At 39.5% G+C, this 22,255-nt stretch overlaps 1 protein-coding gene across 3 annotated transcripts in view; it reads left to right on the forward strand.

Moving 5' to 3' along the window:
* Positions 1 to 22,255, forward strand: part of TNNT1 (troponin T1, slow skeletal type) — a 112,868-nt gene that overhangs the window by 55,775 nt on the left and 34,838 nt on the right. For 2 of the 3 annotated variants that reach the window (XM_086930315.1, XM_086930316.1), the window contains 4 exons: positions 2,853 to 2,879; positions 14,505 to 14,526; positions 15,431 to 15,491; positions 21,489 to 21,605. In XM_086930315.1, the coding sequence (XP_086786441.1) occupies positions 21,507 to 21,605 (99 nt within the window). In that variant the 5' untranslated portion in view covers positions 2,853 to 2,879; positions 14,505 to 14,526; positions 15,431 to 15,491; positions 21,489 to 21,506. The remainder of the gene's footprint in view (positions 1 to 2,852; positions 2,880 to 14,504; positions 14,527 to 15,430; positions 15,492 to 21,488; positions 21,606 to 22,255) is intronic. The other variant, XM_086930317.1, reaches the window with a different exon arrangement.

Consider the following 22,255-nt stretch of genomic DNA (forward strand, 5'->3'; position numbering starts at 1 on the left):
TATGTGATATATATGTCACAATCTACCTCTGCATCTGTTTCTTTCGCTATCTTTGTATCTGCCATTTAAATATCTGTCCTCACTTGTCTCTTGTACCTGTATCTGCACCTAAATGTATCTTTATCTTTCTGTCGGAGTGTCTGATTATGCGTCTATTTGTGCATAACTCTGTTTATTTGTCTATGCATTTAGCCTTTGTTTTTCTTGTCCCTTAATTTGTCTATAACATCATCTTTCAATCTCTGTAGCCTCCTGTATGTCTGTATAACCAGCCTTCTAGATCAGTTTCCATCTGTTAGGGTATTTTCCTGTAGTTATCTTTTTTTCTATCTGCATCTACATTTATTTGTCTTTGTATGTCAACATCTATCTATCTATCTATCTATCTATCTATCTATCTATCTATCTATCTATCTATCTATCTATCTATCTATCTTCCCTAACATATGAATTTATTTCTTAAAAGGGACAGTCACACTCACTCTTGTAGAATCTCTTGGTGCTACTGTCTGTAGTTTTAAGTATGACAAGGTATTTATAAAGCAGTTATTTCTATTGAATAACCAGATTCCAGTAGCTGCTTCTATATTCACTTTCTATATGTCTCTCAACCTAGCTCTTTCTATATCACTTAGTTTACGCATGGATTGCACATCTCTTCTTTATCTTCCTGCGTTGTTTATGGCCATCACACTATTTGTCAAGTTTATCAACATCAGTTAGGCTTCGATTAGGAACCTGCCAGTAACACAATAGTAAACGGTGTGGCGGCATTAGCATTACCCGAATCATTGCAACAGTATTTAAAAGATGAACATCTATAAACATAGCTGCAGATGCCACTAGGGACTAGTTAGGTCAAAGTTGGTTGCCACTGTGCTTTTGAAGTTGGAGTTTCCATAGGAAAGGCATTTTTTGTTTTCTTAACATTGGCACCATTTAAAAAATCTGCACAAAACGTTAAAAAAGAAAAGTTCATAAACTTTGTCTCTTTCATGGAAAGTTTTGTGCTGATCTGATAAATAGTGACCATGAAAAGGGAGGGTCCAAAATTGAGATTTCCATGCTAATTCTCACAGGAAACTTTGCCCTCGGATACAGAAAGTACAGCTGTACAGAATTACACCAAATTTGGCAAATATTTCAAACTTAAGTCAGAAAGAGTGCTTTTGTTAATTTGGTGCAAACCTGTTCAGATGTTTTTGAAAAATTAGCATATAAAGAGGGGCTCAGGTAGCACATAAAGGAGTTAACCCTAAAAAAAGGTAGAAATATCTAGATGATTGTACACATGTTATGGTACCATGGGACCAAAATCCAAAACATTCCTGAGAGCTGGAAGTTTTTTGCCCATCTCCCATGTCAGTACTGTAGTAACAGTACCAGGTCTGCGCTGCAAAACAATCCGATTGGCTGGCGGTAACATTGGGTGGAAATGTTGCAGCCACCATTACAGAACAGAACTTAGGGAGTTAGTCCCTGAGTCATAAAATGTTTTTGAAAAGAGCCCATAAGGGGATGGGTGAGCATACACTGAAACCTGGGCCCATGTGGTGGTGGGGTTCATAGGGATCCCTTCCACTCCCATGGCCTTGGGCGCAGGTCAGGCCTGTGACCAACCCTCATTGTGCAAAGCGTTGGCCATGAACAGTGGGAGTAGGGTGCGTCCTGAGTAGGTTAAGTTCAGGTTACCTGAGGTAGTTGTGTATGTTCTCATCTTGGAATATGATTAAAAAAACACAGGAATTCACTAGAGAGAATCAAAGATTAAAGTGATTTTATAAATAGGTATGGTAATAAGTTCTTAATTTCCGTTAAAAAAAACACTGACATTCATTGAAAAAAACATAGTTTAAATTGACCTTACAATTAGGCAATGAAAAGAGATAAGACCTAAGTAAAAAAACAACTGAAAACCACGAAATTCACCTGTTACAGTTTAGTGAACAAACTATCACTTGCAACCCCAATTTGTGCACTGCTTATGACCTCACATATTACATCACTCATGGACTGTTAAATTACATCATTGATGACATCACTGATGAACTCTCAAATGACATTACTTATGAAATCATAAATGATTTTTTATATAGCGCGAACTTGACCCGAAGTATCAGGTATCGGAGCGCTTTACATGAGCACCAGTTGCATTACATAAGGACTCATTTGTTTTTGTTGGGTACAGGGAGACTAAGTGATTTGCCCACAGGATGTTGAACGTCGTTGCCGAGACTTGAACCCGGTTCCCGAGATTTGAAGTCGACCGCCCTAGCCCTTAGGCCACATCCTCTCTCCTTGCCACTTTTTCTGAGCCCTCCCCGAAACCACTGGCCTATGATAAAAGCATGAGAACCTCTAATAGGCTGGTACCTACAAAAAGTTGTCACAGTTGAAAAACAGACTCTTCCCAAATCCTGCTATCCATTCAAGACACAAGTCTGTTGGTCACTCGCCTAATTTCCCCGTAGACCCATCCAGCTCTGAGTTTGACTCACCTATGACTTCTTTTCCATACACTTTAACAAAATATCTTTTGGTTTGTACATGGGCAGTCATTTGCTGCTATTCATCATAATTAGTGTAGTGCTTTCTAAAGTGAATAGCTTGAGTACCAAGTCCCTTGAACTGTGATTTTGCACTATGCATTGCTATCAAGATCCGTATTACATAGCCGTAAGACCTCCTCCATTCATCCCCTGCTTCACTTTCAGCTGTCAGCAGCTCTGCAGTCAGTACATACACAACCCTTACCTCGCTGTGTATCTGCCTGCTCCGCACTCACACACTCTTGCTCTCTCTTTCTTTTGTTTGGCTGTAACTTTGTCCTGCTGATGCTGCTGCTAACAAAGAGGAGCCAGAAGAGCCGCTGGAAGAAGGTAAAGAAAACACTCAAAAAGGGGGCATGGATAGCCCATTTGGTTAATGTGCCAGCACTAGCCTGAATCGGGAATGAGCAAGGGCAGAGCAATATACGCGGATGACGTATGGGCTTAGTATGGTGCATGTGACAGAATGGAGAAGGGTCACTGAGTTACAAGTTTTTATTTGGATGCTAATCACTTGGCTAGAATGGGATAGTGCAGAAAAAAAATCAATTTGTCCACACATTTAGTAGAATTTTCCATCGACTTGATGTAAAGTGCACTAAACATGGGAATATTAGCAGAACTTCCAGGATGTCCTTTGCTGAAAAAATAGGTCATCATTTGGGTTCAGGTGATTGTAGAAATTATAGGCCTTCTTCCTTTGCTATTAGACTGACTTAAGTGTTTGTGACTGTCCATCATTTAGACCAGGTTAAGATAAGTTTTGAGTATCATATAACTCAAATTGACCAGACCAGAATTGAGGTGTGTTAAAAGAATAGTTGGTCATTATTGATCTGAAATGTTAGATTAGTGAAGATATAGGATTTAATTGAGAATGGTCATAGTTTTATTGTGTGTTTGTGATTGGGGACAGGCAGAGATGTGTAACAAGAATCATGGAAGTATTTGTCATTTGCAATCGCTTTGAGAATAGAATTGAGTTTAAGAATGGTACAAGGTGACATTATCATCCATCAATAGGTCAGATGGGTGATAGGATAGAAGAACTACCCAGGCATTTGCAGACCTCTTTTACCAAACCAACATAGAGTTAGGTCAGAAGAAGGAATTGATATTTGTTGTGCTCCAGTACTAGAATCGATTCGAGGAAGATTACTAGAATTGTGCAAGCATTTGTAGTGCTTGTGAATAGACGAAAACTGAACTAGGTGACAAGAAAAGCACAATCATCTGTGGATGTCTATTACTAGATAAGGATTAAGGTTACCAGCATTTGTGAGTATCCATCAAGTGATTAGAAAAAGAGATGGCTAGATCAACCATAGCCTGTCAGATTGCTCCATTGCCATAGTGTTGTATTGGGGTCATAAAATCCAGGTTTATGGCATGTAGGTGTCCATTCTGATGAAAAGAGGTTATGTAGGGGGACACGAACTGTCCATATAAACTTCCTTGGCAAACTACATTTTCACAGGATAATTGCAGAGTTTTTTTGTGTATATATTGCTTTGGCGTTGGTCCCCTACAATGCATGTGGCAAGACACTCCGTTTTCGTGTACTCAGTGTATATGGGGGTCACTGACAATGCTCGTGCACACAGTGTATAGCTTTCTTGGTGCTTGGGCCTTTATTATACACTTTCTTTCGCATGACACAGATGTCTCCTCTGCTCACTGTGCATAACATGACACTAACGCCACTCTTGCACAATATGTACATGCCCTGATATTCCAATAACCTTTCTACTGTTTTTGGGCACACTCAGAAGTGTACAGTAATGTACAAATATTTCTACTGGTAGTGATAGGCCATTACTCAAATTATCAGCCCATAATTTCTTAATTTTACTTTTTTTTAAATGTTTCTTAATACCTTTATTTGGTTAGTTTCCTTGTGAGTTTTTAGTTTCACCACAACTCACCAGTTTTTTATCAGTTTTTACAATACTTAACCAATCTCTTTCCCTTTTTTAGGAAATTGTCCAAACAAAAAATGTATACTTTCCCCTAGAACCTCTTTGTTTTCGAGGTCACGATGAATGTTTTCACTAACAAAAATAACATATCTTATACTTAAAAAAAATGGAATTACTATAAAACTTTTCCTGTTGTGTGCAGCATTTTCATTTCTAGGTCCTCCCTTCTTTAAGCAGCTTTTTTCATTGCAGTTTTCTTCTGTTTCCTGATGACAGTCTTGCTATGGCCAGATACATTTTTCTTCCGCCAGGATTTTCCTAACATTTTTTCTCACTTAGGCACATTAGGGTCGCATGGTCCGATTTCACCTTAAGCATTTGTGTTTGCATATCTGTCAGTATTGTTTATGTCCATGTTTAATTTCTTGGCCCTGAAGAGTTAGGTGCAACATCTCTGCCTCTGTGTGACCTCTTCAGCTGGAGGCTGTGAGGAGAAGATCTCAAGGTTTTAGGGGGCTAGGGAGAGCGGGAGAGCACTAGCATGGTACTAATTTGACTTTCTTTATCATTGCCCCTCTCTCCTCCTTTCTGCTACGACTACTTGACTGGACGGCACAACAGCGCACCATGGTGAGTGAGTTTATTGTGGCATTGGGATTAAAGAAAATGCTGGAGGATGCTCAGTCCTTGAGGGAATGACTCAATGCACAAACACATCTACCTAGCCTTTATATATTCTTAAAAGTAGTTATTTACCTAACAACACAGCGTACCAGTTAATCTTACAAAGCGTTTGACCAATGTACACCAGAGTTACAAACCTCTGCACTGTGGTTTGGGAGATGCTGGATCTTTGCCACATTACCATGCATTTTTAATGTTATCAATTCCCCCTTCAGACAGCATTATGCTTCTTGTAAATTGGAGACATGTCCCCCCTTACGATGAGATGCAGTGGCATTTCTTAATTTGCACTAACTAGAGGAGTGGAGTTCTATGGCGTGGTGAAGCAGGAAAAGATTCTCTGTGCTGTGGAAAAACTGGAAGAATTTGGGATTCTCTACCCCCATCTGCTGGAGCATAAGTAATAACAAAATTATCAAGTGATGACATATCAAAAATAATGAGTGGCCACACTCTGTAGCTACACCCCTTCGGCAGATGCCATCCATTTTCTATGTTTTCATACCTTCGAGAGCATGTCAAACCATTTGGTCAGTGGCATTTGGGGGAATCCACATCCCACCCAAATTTCACCATTTTGGGAAGTCTGTATTTCCCTCAGGGGCAATCATTTTGGGGGTAATCCAAACCCATCTAACTAGACCATAGTATAGGTATTTCACACCCTGTGCCAACAATACATTTTACTGGTAATACTTGCCCGGTCTGAAGAAGAGCACTACAAAGAATTTATGTTAAACATAGACTAAATCTTGACTTTTGCAGATGGTCACCGAATAAGCAATATTCCAAAGGTATAATGCTCGAGCAGGCTTTTTCGAAGCATGTCTGTTTCGAAACATAGGAGGCAGTGTAAAGTACAAATTTTTAAGGCCATGACCGCTACTCTACTTCAGATGTAGAGTAAAGAACATAATTCTCCAGCTCACAATGGCCTCATGGATAGGATGATATGCGATCAAACTGATTTTCTACCTTGAACATATACTGACTATACAACATATTTGTTCACCTTTCTGCTTTAGACCATTTACACAGGTGTGTGGTAGTTGTGTAAATAAAATAAGTGATCTAGTTAATGATGAGCTTTTTATTACCTGAATATTATCTGTAAGCTTATAAGATAAGTTTATGGTGGTATGAACGGGAGTGTTTCATTTTGAGAAAAGAACTTAATAGGATGTGTCGTAAATTTAAAAAATATAGAGTGACGCTGGTAAGCATGAGTTGAGTATTTCGAAAATAAATATCAAATATTGCTTGTACAAAAAAAACTAAAGTTCTATGAGTATAACTGGTCTAAGATGAATGAAGCAATTACACAAGGCAGTTCAAGAAAAGTCTGGCTTCTGGTCAATATTGAACTGAAGGTATCTCCTGAACTTTTGGATGCACAAGTATCTAAAGAGCAATGGATCAGGTTAATATTCAATCTATTCAAAATCTCTTCCCAGAAAACTAAAATGCGTCATAATACTATTTCCCAGATCTTGATTTAATGTTGTTGCAGGAAGTAGGTATTATTGTTGAGATGATTAGAACTATGAAACCCTCATGGGCATCTGGCCAGCATTGTCTTCCAGCAGTGATAACCAATGCAGATCCTCTGTGGGGAGCCAAAGTAGGTAGCCCTTTCTTCAAATGTGTTCCATCTAGTGGGATGATCTTTGGTGAGACAGCGATCTTTGGCAAGCGTGAAAAGTAGTGGCTATAAATATATTGGTCGTCACTTTGCAGGCCATTTGCGATATGTCAGAAATGTTGCTGTATTAAAAATGTCCTTTACCACTAATATACTTAATCGGTTTGATATCAAAATGTATGGCCTCTTGATACAACAATTAAAAAGGCCCTCATAGGGAAAATAATACCGCAAGCCCTTTATTCTGCAGAACTACTGGCTCTTGATGCCAGAGTAAACTACATCAGGCTTCTTTTCTTCGTATTGATTGGCGCAATCATGTGCCCCAAGGTTTCTTATTTTGTTAATTAGGTGTAAGGACAGTAAAGAAAAGCGATCAGTTATATCCTATAGGGATATACTGATTCAGTCCAACATCCCATCAAATGTAATTTTAAACTTTGCTACCAACTCTGCTTTAGGGTTCGATATTCTATAATCAGAAGCTCACTTTTTATGGCCAAAGTAAAAAGACTTCTGATTAAAGGGCTATAGACGTAGTCAAATTAAAGACAGAAATAACGTGTCTCCTTAGAAGTCTGTGATGCATGCATTTAAAAGGACTGCATTTTCCCTATTTATGTAAGTTCCCTGATACAAAAGATCCAAATCGAATTTTATGAATTAGAATTGGGATTGACTCGATTTGGAGAATACAAAGGTCTTAGAGATAAAATTGTTAAGAGTGCTGTATATGTGATCGGAACGTTTAATACAGTGTAACTAATCTCTTAAATTAACAGCCTTTCTTGGAAGAAATGATAAATCCTTAGTTCCATCGTTAGGAAATATAGAGTCACACATTCTTTAGAAGCAATAGTCCCTTTATTCAAAATGAAATACTTAGATATTAGAATTGCTCTGACCTAATATACAAAGCTAATTCAGAAAACAACTTTTATTGATTAATATTTGAGGCTGAAAAGCAGTTATTTATTTTCTATATGTCTTGGGTGTTCGTATGTATGTGTTTGTCTCAGCATTAAGGTGTAAAGAGCTATTGTATTTGAGGCCAGGGGTAAACTATTGTTTTTTTTGGTTATTGTAATGTTGGTACTCATGGAGATTCGATATGATGTATACTTTTTGTAATAAGTATGGTTTTATATTTCTATAAGATCTGTATCTTGAAATTCAACACATTTTTGATTTCTTACTTGACAACATAAAGACTTAAACTTTAAACACCAAAAGCCATTGTATGTGGACATTGGACTACAAATACAATTGTGTGTAGAGATGAGCAGGCCCGGCCCATGCAGGGCGTTATACCGGGCGGTGACGTCGGGTAGGGTCAGGGTGGGGGGTTGTAAAATGCGGGCAATGGCTTGGCAGTTCAGGCTGGACTGTTCCCATGAGGCACAGGGTCAGAATGATTTGCATATAGCCATGTCTGAACTGGGGTGGCAGAGTGGACTAAAGAACAGTGATGGATCAAACCCAGATCTTATGACTGGGTGTGAGTGTTTGATTGGTTCAGATTTACGTCCATCACCACCCCCTTTTGTATCGCTTTTGGCCGCCATAAGTGTGGCAGGGTATGCTCAGACGTGAGTCCCTTGCTCACTTTGCCACTGGATTCGAGCAAGCCGGGCTGAAGACGGCTGGAATGCCAGAAACCGATCCTCGGAAGCTTGTTTCCGGTCCAGGGAAGGCATGGCTTGGCAGTTCGGGCTGGACTGTTCCCATGAGGCACAGGGTCAGACTGATTTGCATATAGCCGTGTCTGAACTGGGGTGGCAGAGTGGACTAAAGAAAGGTGATGGATCAAACCCAGATCTTTTGACTGGGTGTGAGTGTTTGATTGGTTCCAATGCTCCGTCCATCACCACCCCCTTTTGTACAACTATTCAGACTGGCTGACTGCAGTAGCATATAAATTAGATCCGATTATACAGAAAGTATTTAGGAGAAGAAAACCTCCTTCTCCCTGGTTTGGCGAGACGCTTTGGGCAGCCAAGCAGGAATGCCGCAGACAAGAAAGCATCTGGAGCAAAAAGTATAATATAACAGAAAAAGCAAAATCTAAAACTTTGCTCACAGATTACAAAAAACTCATTACAGGGACACATCTGAATATTTTATTAGATCCATTGAATCAGCCATCTGTTTTCCAATCTGCTACTAAACTTTCATCTCCTGCCTTTAGAAACACTGAAGATTATAATCAGGACTTTTGTAATTCGCTATCCAGAACAAAGTGGAGACTATATTTTGTATATTTTCCTCCAACATATCCATGCCTCAGACCATCAATGATGTCCACCTTATGGTTGGAAGTCAGACTCTTTATTCAGACTTTAAATCACTTTCAGAGGACCAATTTAAACAAATAGTTCTTACCATCAAGTCTGGTTACCCCTTGGATCCGTGTCCCCCAAAATCCTGCGGCTTATTCCTGATGTGGTGGCTTCACAACTCACATCTATCTTTAACGCGGTTTTTAGGACCAGCATATTTCTAAGGCAGGGAAATCTGCATCGATTCCTCCATTGCTGAAGAAATTCAATTTGAATATCTTAGATCTTAAAAGTTTTAGACCGACTTCTCGGCTCCCATTTCTAGCCAAGCTAATTGAGAAGGAAATGAGCTCTCAGTAATCTGCATTCTTGGACAATAACCACCTGTTGGATGATTCCCAATTTGAGTCCCGTGAGGGGCATTCCACAGAATCAGCCCTTATTGTAGCCACTGAGTTGATCAAGACCTCAGTAGATAGAGGGGGTAATGCTGCCCTCATCATACTTGACTTAACAACGGCCTTTGAAACGGTCAACCTTGATCTTCTGATCAACCGGTAAGATTGCCTGGGTATAGGCGGTCTGGCACTGTCTCTATTTAAATCTTTTTTGACAGAGCGAGTGCAAACATTGACTCTGGAGGAATATACTTCTCAACGTTTTTCCCTTCCTTACGGTGTCCCCCAGGGGTCATCGTTAAGCCCAACCCTCTTCAACATTTATGTAACATCACTAGCGGCTCTGGTGAATTCTTTTGGGTTGTTGCTAATATCTTACCAGACGACACTTAGATCGGTTATTTTTGTCCACTAAAGGATCAGATTTGAATGACACTTTCCACAATTGAATGAGGGCTGTGAACTTATGGATGAACAACAATTGCCTTAAGCTTAACTCTTCAAAACTGCAGTTATTCTTTTCGGAAACAACACTTCTTTCTGGAACCTGTCATGGTGGCCAAATGAATTAGGTCTGCTCTCAGGGCCAGTGGAAAAAGTAAAACATCTGGGAATATGAATTGACAAAAGACTCCCTTACAAAGATCAAGTAAATAAGGTTATTTCTACCTCCTTCTATCTGCTTTGTGTTATTAGGAAAATAGCGCAGTTCCTCCCATCTAATTTGATGAAGACATTTGCTCTGGCCCTTGTAATGTCTAGAGAGGACTATTACAATGCTCTGTATCCGAATCTGTCAAAAGTGGCCAGGGAAAAACTTCAGATGCTTCCAAATTCGGTGACTAGCTTGCTAATGAGAATTCCCAGATTTCAATCTGCTTCTTGAGCTCTGGTGAGCTTACACTGACTCCCTATTCAAAAGAGAATAATGTTTAAAGCCCTCTGTATCACTTACAAAGTGCTTCAGGGATCTGGCCCTGCCTTTTTAAGAGAGAAACTCAGAAAGTATGCCCCTGAGAGGGCTCTTTGTTCCAGCTCAGCCAGAACTCTGGTGGTTTCTCTTTATAAACTTTCTTCTTGGGGAGTGCAGGAGCTTTTTGTCTGTACTACAAGGAACTGAAACATGCTTCCCCTGTAAATAAAAACAGCTTCCTCCATTTTGAGTTTTTGGACGTCTCTAAAAACATGGCTTTTTTAGGAATTAATTACCACACTGTCTTCTCTCTCTACCTCATTATGTCAGCGTCAAGACCCCTCCAGGTATTTCTTTGCACTATGTAAAACTTAAAATCAAATCAATAAAAAATAACTACGGGGAACATTGGACATGGTTGCCTCATAATATTGGAGCCTACTCTGACTTAGGTGCTTACTCAATGGGGGGTCCTGGCACGCTAAAAAACATAAAATCAAGTACTCCAACTTAGACTATGGCACACCCCATTTGATTAACTCAGTTAACTGAACTGAAAAAGTTTTTAAAACTTCACAACATTCTATGGCAAGACATGCTAGAGTAAAACAAGTCTGCGTACTCTTTAACGTTGTACTATCAACAATTAGTGGCTAGGATATTATACCGTAACCACTCAAAAAAAATATATTTTTCACCATATAAGTCTGCAAAGAGAACATCACACTTATAAGAGCATTAGTAGAGTGATAACGGTGTTTAGCCATTTCTGGCTAGACTGTGGTGTAAAGAAATCCTCAGCTGTGATTTTGGGAACCATAAGGTCCAAAAATTCCATACAGGGCCCGGTTTAGGCACTCGGTTCTGTGGCTACATAGTTCCCCATCTTCAAAGAGTTAATATAGTCTGGCAAGATTTTGGCAATGCAACAGGTGAGATAAAAGGGTACTTCACATGAACAATGCATTATTTCTTGAAACTGAATATATACTTATTTTCCCATTTTTGTTTCACAAGCTTCTTTAAATAATGTCTCATCATATGCTATGCTCCATTCTTGATAACCTATCCGTTTCGATACTCAAATAATAACATAACATAGCCTTCCTCATCCAGTAGTACCTTCCTCCCATGATTTTATTTTTGTGAACCTCCCTACAAATTTCGAAAAGACAGTATCTGATTTAAAGTTGTGTGCTAAGAGAAAATCCTCCAATTAGCGGAAAAAGTGCTCCTTCAGAATTGGAGGATTCTCAGTTGGACCGTCCACTGGAAGAATTACCTTCACAGTAGGAATAGTATAGCAGAAGTAATTAACCCAGTGGATTATACCTCCAAGCATAGTGCTCCATGGAGGACTTAGGTCTTTCACAACAATTTAGATGATTTTCCATTACCTCACAACTGTAAATCAAGTCAATATTTACTAAAACTTCCTATCGGTTGAAAATAGACAGCATTTTCTTAATCCCATTTACTGAACAAGAGACATGATATATTGCTATTCGGACAGTTACACACAGTAACCCGGGACCATAAGAAAAGTTGCCAAATACTCAGTCAAGAAGTGTTTGCCAAGACAGATAGTACTCTCTTTAAAATGATGCAACATGTCATAAAGCATGCAATGTAACATATAGACTTCCCCAGTAGTTCCCCAGTAGTTTTTCTAACCAAACTATCTGATAGTGTACACAAGATGCTAGTGAGACACAGCACTGCCTTGCAATCCGAACCTAAGTCTAAAACGTAAAAAAGGTAGTTTATTAACACATCCATTGTTTTTAAGCAGTCTTACATGTGGTCTAAACTTGGCCCATAGAGATGTGTGGTGTAAGTATTTTAAAGGTGATGCTATGAACGCCTGCAAGGCACTGTACTAACCCCAATATCCCAGTATCTGTTGGGTTCAGGGCTTTATGTGTGGACCCAACTTCTGGCCATTTATGGACATCTGATCTAATGGTATGGATCTGAGGAACATAAACTCAAATATCTGTAGGGTCTCTAAGAATCCCTTTGGGGCAATCAGAAGCCTTCACCCATGGGGCTTGAAAGATCAGCCATTGGGCCGATTGATGGAATCGCCCTAACCGCTGAATCAAAGCGCACCTACATTTCAAGAATACCTGCCAGATGCCTTGGTGATCTCACAACTACCTACTACCAAAAAGCATCCTGTCTACAGGATTTTAATAGATAACACTATATGAACATTTTATGTTATAAAAGGAATCAGCCTATGGCAGGCACAGTAGTTCAGTAGAAACGCTGGTGTTTAGCTCTCCTTTTTGAAGCCGTAGCATACCCCCTACATTAGGTGCTGAGCAAAGAACATGTTTTTCAAGCCCACATCATCTCACCTACATCACATGCTGCACGAGAAACATGTTTTGCAACCCTGAAACATAACTACATAGTTATATCTCAACCGTGCAACATATTTGATAAATTCCCTCATTTTAAACTATTTGCACAGGTTGTGTCAATAAAAAAGGCAAGATGGTAAAACATTAACTAAAACATGTTCTCGTTGGTAAGAATATTTGGGGCTCAACACTAGAACTATACAGGGGTGTGTTTCCTACTATGTCCTTGATTTGGTCGTGTTGTCTGCTATTTCAGTATAGATGGGCATACACGTGTTAAAAAGCCCCTTTGGACACTTTCCTGAAAGCGCTCTTCTCTTCAGAGGCACTCCTAAGAATTCTTGAATCTTGGTCAAGATCTTAATGAAGAGATACCTAAGGAAGATACATCTTTCTTAAGAGACACATAAGGAACTCACCCCTGTCGCCACTTATTTGAGGAATGTCTGACAGGCCTCAAAATCCCTGGATTGCATAGTAAAGTGCTGGATTGAAAAGGGGAAAGTGCGCTCTTTGAGCTGTTGTTTCTACACCTTCAGATTGTGGTGGAAGACAGGGACCATTGGACCTCTTTCTAGCTTGTGGGGTGAAGGGCTGGATTAGGGGTGAATGGGACCAAATACTTTTAAGTTCTAGGGCAAGCAAAAATATGTGTATTTATGCATCGCAAACCTGACTAGAGAGCAGCGGGGCACTAGATATGTTCGCAAGCCCTGAGATACACTTCAGGATTGTCTCCAGAGAAGCAGAACATTCATTTGCGGTTGTCCCTATCATTGAAAGTATATCGGAGCGCACTGTCTGCATAAGTCAGGGTTGAGAGTATGTTTCTTTTAATAACACAGTCATACAAACACACATTAAACATAATGGAAGAATTATCAGGAGGGCATGGATTACCAGTAAAATGCATTGTCAGGATTTCCTCAGGGCAGGCATGGACTTAGGGCCTGTAGTCCCTAACCCGCTTTGGCTATCAGGACAAGCCAACTGCTGGAAGACTGGACAGAGGAGGAGGAGTGAACAGCCGTAAGGGGCAAGGCACCAGCATAAGTGACAGGAAATGGAGCGGTGCCTACATGGTTTGACATCATTTGGAAGAAGACGGTGGTCTCCCATGCTAGTGCAGCGTGCAGGTCTGGCCAAAGACAGGCTACATAGGCCAGCCCTCTGGTCCACACTCTGCGCCCGCATGACACCATCCCTGGGCAGATTTCCACTGGTCCAACACAAACTGTACTGGGTTGCACCTTGTCTGAAGCAGAAACCGATGGGCTTGGTGCAAACAAAATGGCAGAAACCTGGATCCGGGCTCATTGAAGTGAGACACAGTGATTCTGCCCGGGCATCTGCCTGACATTGTACATGTTGTCAATGTTTATAAGCATGGCTATTTATTCGGTTTCTAATGCTAGTGTTGTTTCCTCTCTAATCAACAAGGTATATTGCAGAGCCATCGTTGATGTTTTCATGGGATTTAATACTCCCACACACTGGTGGTGTTTCAAGAAGCTGCCTAAAATTGCCTGGAATCCTAGAATGAGCTTTAGTCGATAGGTTCACCCTCTTAGCCAACCACGTCAGTGTAACCTATGTGATAGAAATGTCCTTTAGGAAGTTGTTGAACATGTCATTGTCTGGTCCTGGTTGTTTCCCACTGCATGCTGCCTGTGACTGACAGTACCATGGAGGGGACAGAGGGCCTCTGGTAATCTATTGTCTCTCTTTCTTTTTCCATTGCCCCTTTAAAGAGGAGGAACGCCCCAGGCCAAAGTAAGTGGTTCATATCTGTTTTGTTAGCAGGCTTAACAGCAATTTAATCGCCAACATAAAGCTTAGAAAACCGTTAAAAAAGAAGAAGTATGCAAAATCTTTACCATATCAAGCAAAGGCATACATTGCATGGAATACAACACATAAAAAGTAATAGAATGGTAAAATTTCAAAATATACTTTAAGCTTCAATTTAAAAAATATACTTTAGTATTTGTGCTTCGCTGAGCAGTACTGATGCAATATGATAGTAAACCCGTTATGATGCTCTAAAAAACTGAGGACCTCATTTACAACACGTCTCTTTGCTGCGCTGCCCGGCGTCAAAAGAAAAGAGCAGGAATGCGCTGCATTTATGGGATACAACGCATTTGTTTATGTGCAGGAAGGAGCACCTTCCTGCACAAAAATAATCATTCCACCTCCCCTGGGGAGGTGCACAGTTTTGACGCATTCCCAGATTTCCCTGTGTTGTAAATCTGGGAATGTGTCGAATGCCATGGGTGTCAGTGGGAACACCAACTGCAACGCCCATGGCACGCCTCCCCGGTGGCTTTTCGTGGCCTCGTAGATGTGGCTCTGCACTCTGCACCACTGGAATGTCAAAAAAATTGACATTGTAAAGGAGAATTGGTCTTGTAAATAAGCCTCTTAGCCTAAAGGCTCTGCTAACTAGTGTTATTCCATAATTAGCCCTCACTGCATCAACATTCAAAGGATGAAACGTTGACCAGTTGCATGTGGGTTTCTGCAGCAGGAGCATTACCAACTCAGTTATAGCGCCAGCTTAGCGCGCACTCCATTCTAGGCGGGTGCGCCATGCCTCAGCTGCGCATTGTAAGATTCACCGTTGCTGTGGAACGATTCCTACCTCTGACCTTGCCGCTCTTCCCTCTGTCCTCAGGCCTCTGCTTACTCAGCTGGCGCCTCCGAAGATCCCAGAGGGGGAGAGGGTCGACTTTGATGTAAGTAGTGCAGAGATGACTGGTACACTCATCTGGGGTCCTACCCCCTCATCTGTAGTGTCACAATTGTTAATCATAGTGTTGGCGTTTTGTTTCATACAAGCATGACAGCAACTGTGCAATATAGGGCTGTTTCATTCCTAGTGCCTTCTTGTTTCAGATGAAACATTCTCAGTTTGGGCTAAGTGGAGAGTAAATAGACTTGTGTCTAAGTGCACACAGAGACATAATGCACAAGTATGACATAGGTACATGGTCTTCTTGAATGCCCTTGTGTGTTCCCAAGCATTTTAGGAGGGGTGTAATCAAAAAGGAGAGTTTGGAGGGCAAGGTAGGGTAAGGAGTAATTAGGTGGAGAAATTGGGGTCTTCCAAACTCTTTGGGCGTATGGTTCAGAATAGATGCAGACTATGGGCTCAGCACGCATGCCCCTGGTCCAGGGACTGATTGTTAATAGGATGGATTGTGGAAATGCCCTTTTTTCAGCCATCAACCTAACACTATTGAATCGACTGCAGGTCCTCCAAAAGACTGCTGCTAGGCTAGTACTAGATCTACCCCGCGTACCCCTTCAGCAGCCTGCCTCAGGACTCTGCACTGGCTCTCCATACATACACGCATAAAGTTCAAACTTTGCTGCCTGGTCCATAAGGCCGTAAATGGCCATGGACCTGTTTATCTCGAACAGAAGCTCAAGGCCCATGTCCCAAGCAGGACGCTACGCTCTTCCAGCAAAGCCCTTCTCTCCGTTCCCAGAGTCCGAACTGTTAGAAACGGAGATAGAGCTTTCAGTAAAACTGCCCCAGAAGCATGGAACTCCCTCCCCATTCAGTTGAGGTTAGAGTCCGATCACATGAAATTTCGAAAACAACTAAAAACCTGGCTCTTCTAGCCAGCTGAGCCTTCCTAACTCCTGGATCAGTTGGTCATAAGGATTCTGCTACCTGCCAGCGCTCTGAGACCTTCGGGTGATTTATGCGCGATACAAATGAAATAAAATGGAAAATGGAAATGGGCTAGAACTGAGTGAGAAGCCATGGGTTGGGCTTTATCCAGAAGGGCCATTATCAGAAGAGGCTTGATATCTGCCAGACAATAAAATTATACTAAAAGGGAGCATGACCACCTTTCGTCTATAAGTTTCAACAGTTGTGTCTTCCCACTAATGACACGCGCAGTCTTCCCTAAGCCAAAGAGCTGAAGAATAGAATAAATACTAGCAAAACGTGTTACTTGATGAATGGATCTGCCCTTTGTCATAGACTGAACACTGAGGTATGTTGAGCTTCCTTCTTGGCTGCCCGAGGACAGGGCAACTCCTTCCAGTATCCATAGTGCCACACTGCACAGAAAAATGTACGCGAAAGGTGTCAAGCGTCTCCTTAAGCGGGTTCTAATTAGGAGCAGAAAACCACAGAGCGTAAAAAATACTGCCTTGGTAATATTGTAGCCCTTGATTACAAATGAAGATTAACACTGAGTTAATTAGCAAGGCAGTAAAGTACCCTTTGCATCATGAAGGAGAAAAGAGCTGGGTCAAATCTTCAGAAGTACAATCTAGTAGAAGTTTCAACTGCTAGAAGCAAATATCAGGGACATTATAGCAGCAAGAAGATTAAAACCATGCTGAAAATGATGCATTGTGACTCATCTTCCACTTAGAAATACACCCTGACATATAACATCATGTGACATCATAGGAAAAGACTCTACTCGATATTGGATTGGGAATCTCTGTACCGTCCTATGGGCAGACTAGCTTCTTGGAAGCAGCAAGCTATAAGTTTTGTACAAGCTTCTCTCCTGAAAACCCAGGTATTCATTTGGAACACAAGTAAGAGGCCCAAGTTTAACAGCTTTTGCCCAGCGTTGAATTTTGCAGTCCTGCCACTACCCTATATGCTTGACACACCAGGCAGCTTGAGGAATACCACTCTCTGTGGGTGAGAGCTCAACGATGCCAGAGCAGTGCTAGAAGCAGGGATGCTAGACTACTTACTTGGCATGGCATCCAGCAAGATGCCACCTGACAGTGTGAAGAGCATTCCTTCATCTCCTAAACACACGTTGGCGCTGCTTTGTGCACAGATGTAAGACCCACAGGTACAAAGTGGCAAGAAATAATGAAACCCTGACTCCTAGCGCTGATGTCTAAAATGGATCAATAATAGAGGTGTCACTTAAGAGATATGCTTGTCATTCCTAACAAAAGCAGATAGCATTCATGTAAAACCTGCATAATTGCACCCTTTGCATTAACAGGGTTATTTTGTGCCTCATGTAGTCATGGCCAAAGACTCTGTCCCTAACATTTGTTCATTTTAGGGATGTTTCTGCTACCCATCATTCCTGTAAATGTGTTCATAATTATTGTGTGACTGTGAATGAGCACTTATTTACCTCTATCACACCTATGGCACATTAATGTGATTCTATATTTAAGCAACCCCACCTCATTAGCCACTGCTCTCCAAATAAAGACGGCCTGAAACACTTATAGGTACTGGATATGCACCTGAATGGGGTGTCTATAATAGGGTGTTAGAATGCACTACAGTACAACATACTGTACAATAAAGTAGTGTCATATTGTATGGCAGAGTTCCAGACACTCTCTTGTTATCCTATGTACAATGACCACCATTGCTTTGATGACCATGATGCAGACATTCTAGATATGAACCGACTTGTATGGATATTGGCGGTTTTCCTGAGAAGCCTGTTCCTCTGACAGACTGGAAGGCTGGGGCACAACCAGACACAATAAAGGCAAATGCCTCCTCCTCTACCTAAAGGCCTCTCCGAGGCACCGGTCAATGAGGAATATCTCCCTTCTGCATAGGCCAGTCTGCCTCTAGAAATTTTGGGTCTTGATCTATGATAGGGGGGGGCCACGTGGGTCAATTTGGCAGGACTTCACATTTTTAATCCGGTTCTCATTTAAGAAATTAATACATTCTAGTAGTTGTAGTCTCAGTTTACTTCAAGTGGACAAATTAGACTAAATAAACAATAGTTTGTACCAGGAAGTGCAGGAATGGAAAAGTGATGTTCTACTGACATGGAGATATCCGAAACCTTATCTGTACCAGAAACATGTTATAGTAAATTTGCATTTGTAGCCCACACTCATTTGTGGCATCCAGGGGCGGTGTTTGTGAACAGTTTTTAACATTATCATCGCGAGGCTGAATCTGATTATATTTGTGCAGATGTTTGGTAAGTACCAAATGAGAGTTTAGCCCTGTTTAGTGGCTCTTTCAGAACTGGTGTGTTGAAATCTTGATGGGCGAGGCAAAGGGCAGTACCAGGCTTCATGGAAATATCTTCTTGGTGGTGCACAGACATAATATCGAGTCCAAAATATCGTTTGGACAAAATATCGAGTATTTAATATAGACTGGACAAAATATCGACAGGACAGAATATAGACAACAAAAATATTGTTTTTAAGGTAAGTGAAGTAATATCGACTGTAAAAAATATAGATAGATAAAATATCGAAATATATAATATAGATATTAAAAAATATCGATTTTTTAATAATATATAATATTTTATAGTGTATTTTTATGTTATAATATGTGTGAAAAGTGTGTATTTATGTTATAAATAATGTTATTAAATGAATTTTTTTTAATGAATACTGCATAATGTAATTCTGTAGTGGGTTGTGGGTTTATAGGGGAATGGGGTGGGAAGTAATTTAATTATAATTAATTAAATATGTAAATGTATTTATTGATAGTAATTAGTAATTAATTGTAACTTAATTTATATGTGTTAATTAATTTAATTAGAATTTTCAAATCATTTATATTAATTGATTAATTGGTAATTTTGTAAATTTTACTAATTTAATTTCTGTAGCGGGTTGTGGGTTTATAGGGGAAAAGGGTGGGAAGTAAATTAATTATAATTATATGAATATGTAAATGTATTTATTGATATTAATTAGTAATTAATTGTTAATTAATTGATATTAGTTTATTAATTTAATTATAATTATTAATTTATTTATATTAATTGATTAATTGGTAATTATGTAAATTTTACTAATTTAATTTCTGTAGTGGGTTGTGGGTTTATAGGGGAATAGGGTGGGAAGTAAATTAATTATAATTACATGAATATGTAAATTTATTTATTGATATTAATTAGTAATTAATTGTTAATTAATTGATATTAGTTTATTAATTTAATTATAATTATTATTTTATGTATATTAATTGATTAATTGGTAATTATGTACATTTTACTAATTTATTTTCTGTAGTGGGTTGTGGGTTTATAGGTGCATAGGGTGCAAAGTAATTTTCAATAATTAATTAAATGATAAAAATAATTGAACGTTATTGATTTGGAAATAATAGTGAAGTATAAAAAAATAATTGTTAACGTATAATTAATTTGTATTAATAGGTGATTAATTACAATAATTATTGTTAAATAGTAATTTTAAAATATTATTTATTCTATTAGATAACATTTTTATTAATTTTGTATTAATTATTAATATATATTCATTGTTAGAATTTTGAATAATATATGAAATATTTACTTTCCCTAATGTTGTATTCTCTGGAGTGGGAATCGTCATTTTTACCCCTACCCTATCCAACGCTTTCCCTACTGTTGCACACACTGGAGTGAGAATAGTAATTTTAACCCCGACGCTATCCAACACTTTCCCTACTGTTGCACCCACTGGAGTGGGAATAGTAATTTTAACCCCTACGCTATCCAACGCTTTCCCTACTGTTGCACCCACTGGAGTGGGAATAGTAATTTTAACCCCTACGCTATCCAACGCTTTCCCTACTGTTGCACTCTTTGGAGTGGGAATAGTAATTTATACCCTTACGCTATCCAACGCTTTCCCTACTGTTGCACTCACTGGAGTGGGAATAGTAATTTTAACCCCTACGCTATCCAACGCTTTCCCTACTGTTGCACTCTTTGGAATGGGAATAGTAATTTTTACCCCTACGCTATCCAACGCTTTCCCTACTGTTGCACCCACTGGAGTGGGAATAGTAATTTTAACCCCTACGCTATCCAACGCTTTCCCTACTGTTGCACCCACTGGAGTGGGAATAGTAATTTTAACCCCTACGCTATCCAACGCTTTCCCTACTGTTGCACCCACTGGAGTGGGAATAGTAATTTTAACCCCTACGCTATCCAACGCTTTCCCTACTGTTGCACTCTTTGGAGTGGGAATAGTAATTTATACCCTTACGCTATCCAACGCTTTCCCTACTGTTGCACTCACTGGAGTGGGAATAGTAATTTAAACCCCTACGCTATCCAACGCTTTCCCTACTGTTGCACTCTTTGGAGTGGGAATAGTAATTTTTACACCTACGCTATCCAACGCTTTCCCTACTGTTGCACCCACTGGAGTGGGATTAGTAATTTTAACCCCTACACTATCCAACGCTTACCCTATGCTTGCATTCTTTGCAGTGGGAATATTAATTTTTACACTTTTGTTATTGTACGTTAATAATATTGGCTATTATTTAATTATATTTTGTAAATCTATATATATGTTTTAAGAAATATGATTAAAAAAATTATTTTGACTTTCATTAATCATTTAATTATTATAAATTAATTTAAGTATTTTTAAATATATTTTAGTAATTAATTATTAATGTAATTTAACATTGTTTTTATTAAAGTCGATATTTTTTACAACTATATTTTTGTAAACGATATTTAAAACTCGATATTGTTGTACTTACCTGTTAGTACATAGAAACTCGATATTTTGACAGTCTATATTTTGTCAACGATATTATTGCTACTCGATATTTTGGCAATCAATATTATTTCAGTGATCCCTTCTTGGTGTATATACATGGCCTTTGAGTGATAAGTGCAGAATAGTGGGTGAGCTTGAAGATTGGGTTGGGATGGCAGATAATCCCTATTACGTAGAAGGTAATGCTGTATCTATGCTCAATTAATGATGATTTTCCCTCAAACCAGGACATCCACAGAAAGCGCATGGAAAAAGACCTGCTGGAGCTCCAGACCTTGATAGATGTCCACTTCGAGCAGCGCAAGAAAGAAGAGGAGGAGTTGATTGCACTGATGGAGAGAATTGTAAGTCTGAAGGATAATGATCCATTCACACTTGGCATTTCCTCCTCCCAGGTTTCTGTATTCCCACCTTTTCCAGACAACCTGTGTCCTGTTCATTTAGAATTATTTTCTCTCAACATTATTTCTGTTGGGGACTGCTCCCTGCCTTCACTGCTATTTTCGTCCATGTATTATATTTCTATATTACTCCTGAGCCTCACCCCCACTTTCCTTATATTTCCCTACCTCTATTCTAGGAGAATGTTTCAAGTGAATAATGTGTTGTGTTAAGTCACTCTATGAACAAACTGTTCTAGGTCTATTGTATTGAATCTCCTTCTCCCTCTTTGCCATCAATGTCAACATATTAACATGTTTGTCCCTTTCCTTGTAGGACTTACATTTTAATTGATTCTGGATTTCTTTTATATTATCCAGAGATTTAGAGCCTCACATAGTAAGGGTTTTAACACTCGAAAACTCTCTAATTCAATACATTAGGGGTGTTGTAAGTGCTAAAACTCCTTTTAAAATGTACTAAGTGAATTAAACAATTCTGAAAATGTTTTCAAAATGATTACTTTGGTTTAGAGAGCCATGAAGAATTGGTATTTGGAGGGGGCATGTTGAGAGTGTCCAATCCAAATACTGATTCCTTAAGGTTTCCGTTA

Source organism: Lissotriton vulgaris, chromosome 7, assembly GCF_964263255.1.
Source record: "Lissotriton vulgaris chromosome 7, aLisVul1.2, whole genome shotgun sequence".
NCBI classification, from domain to species: Eukaryota; Metazoa; Chordata; class Amphibia; order Caudata; family Salamandridae; genus Lissotriton; species Lissotriton vulgaris.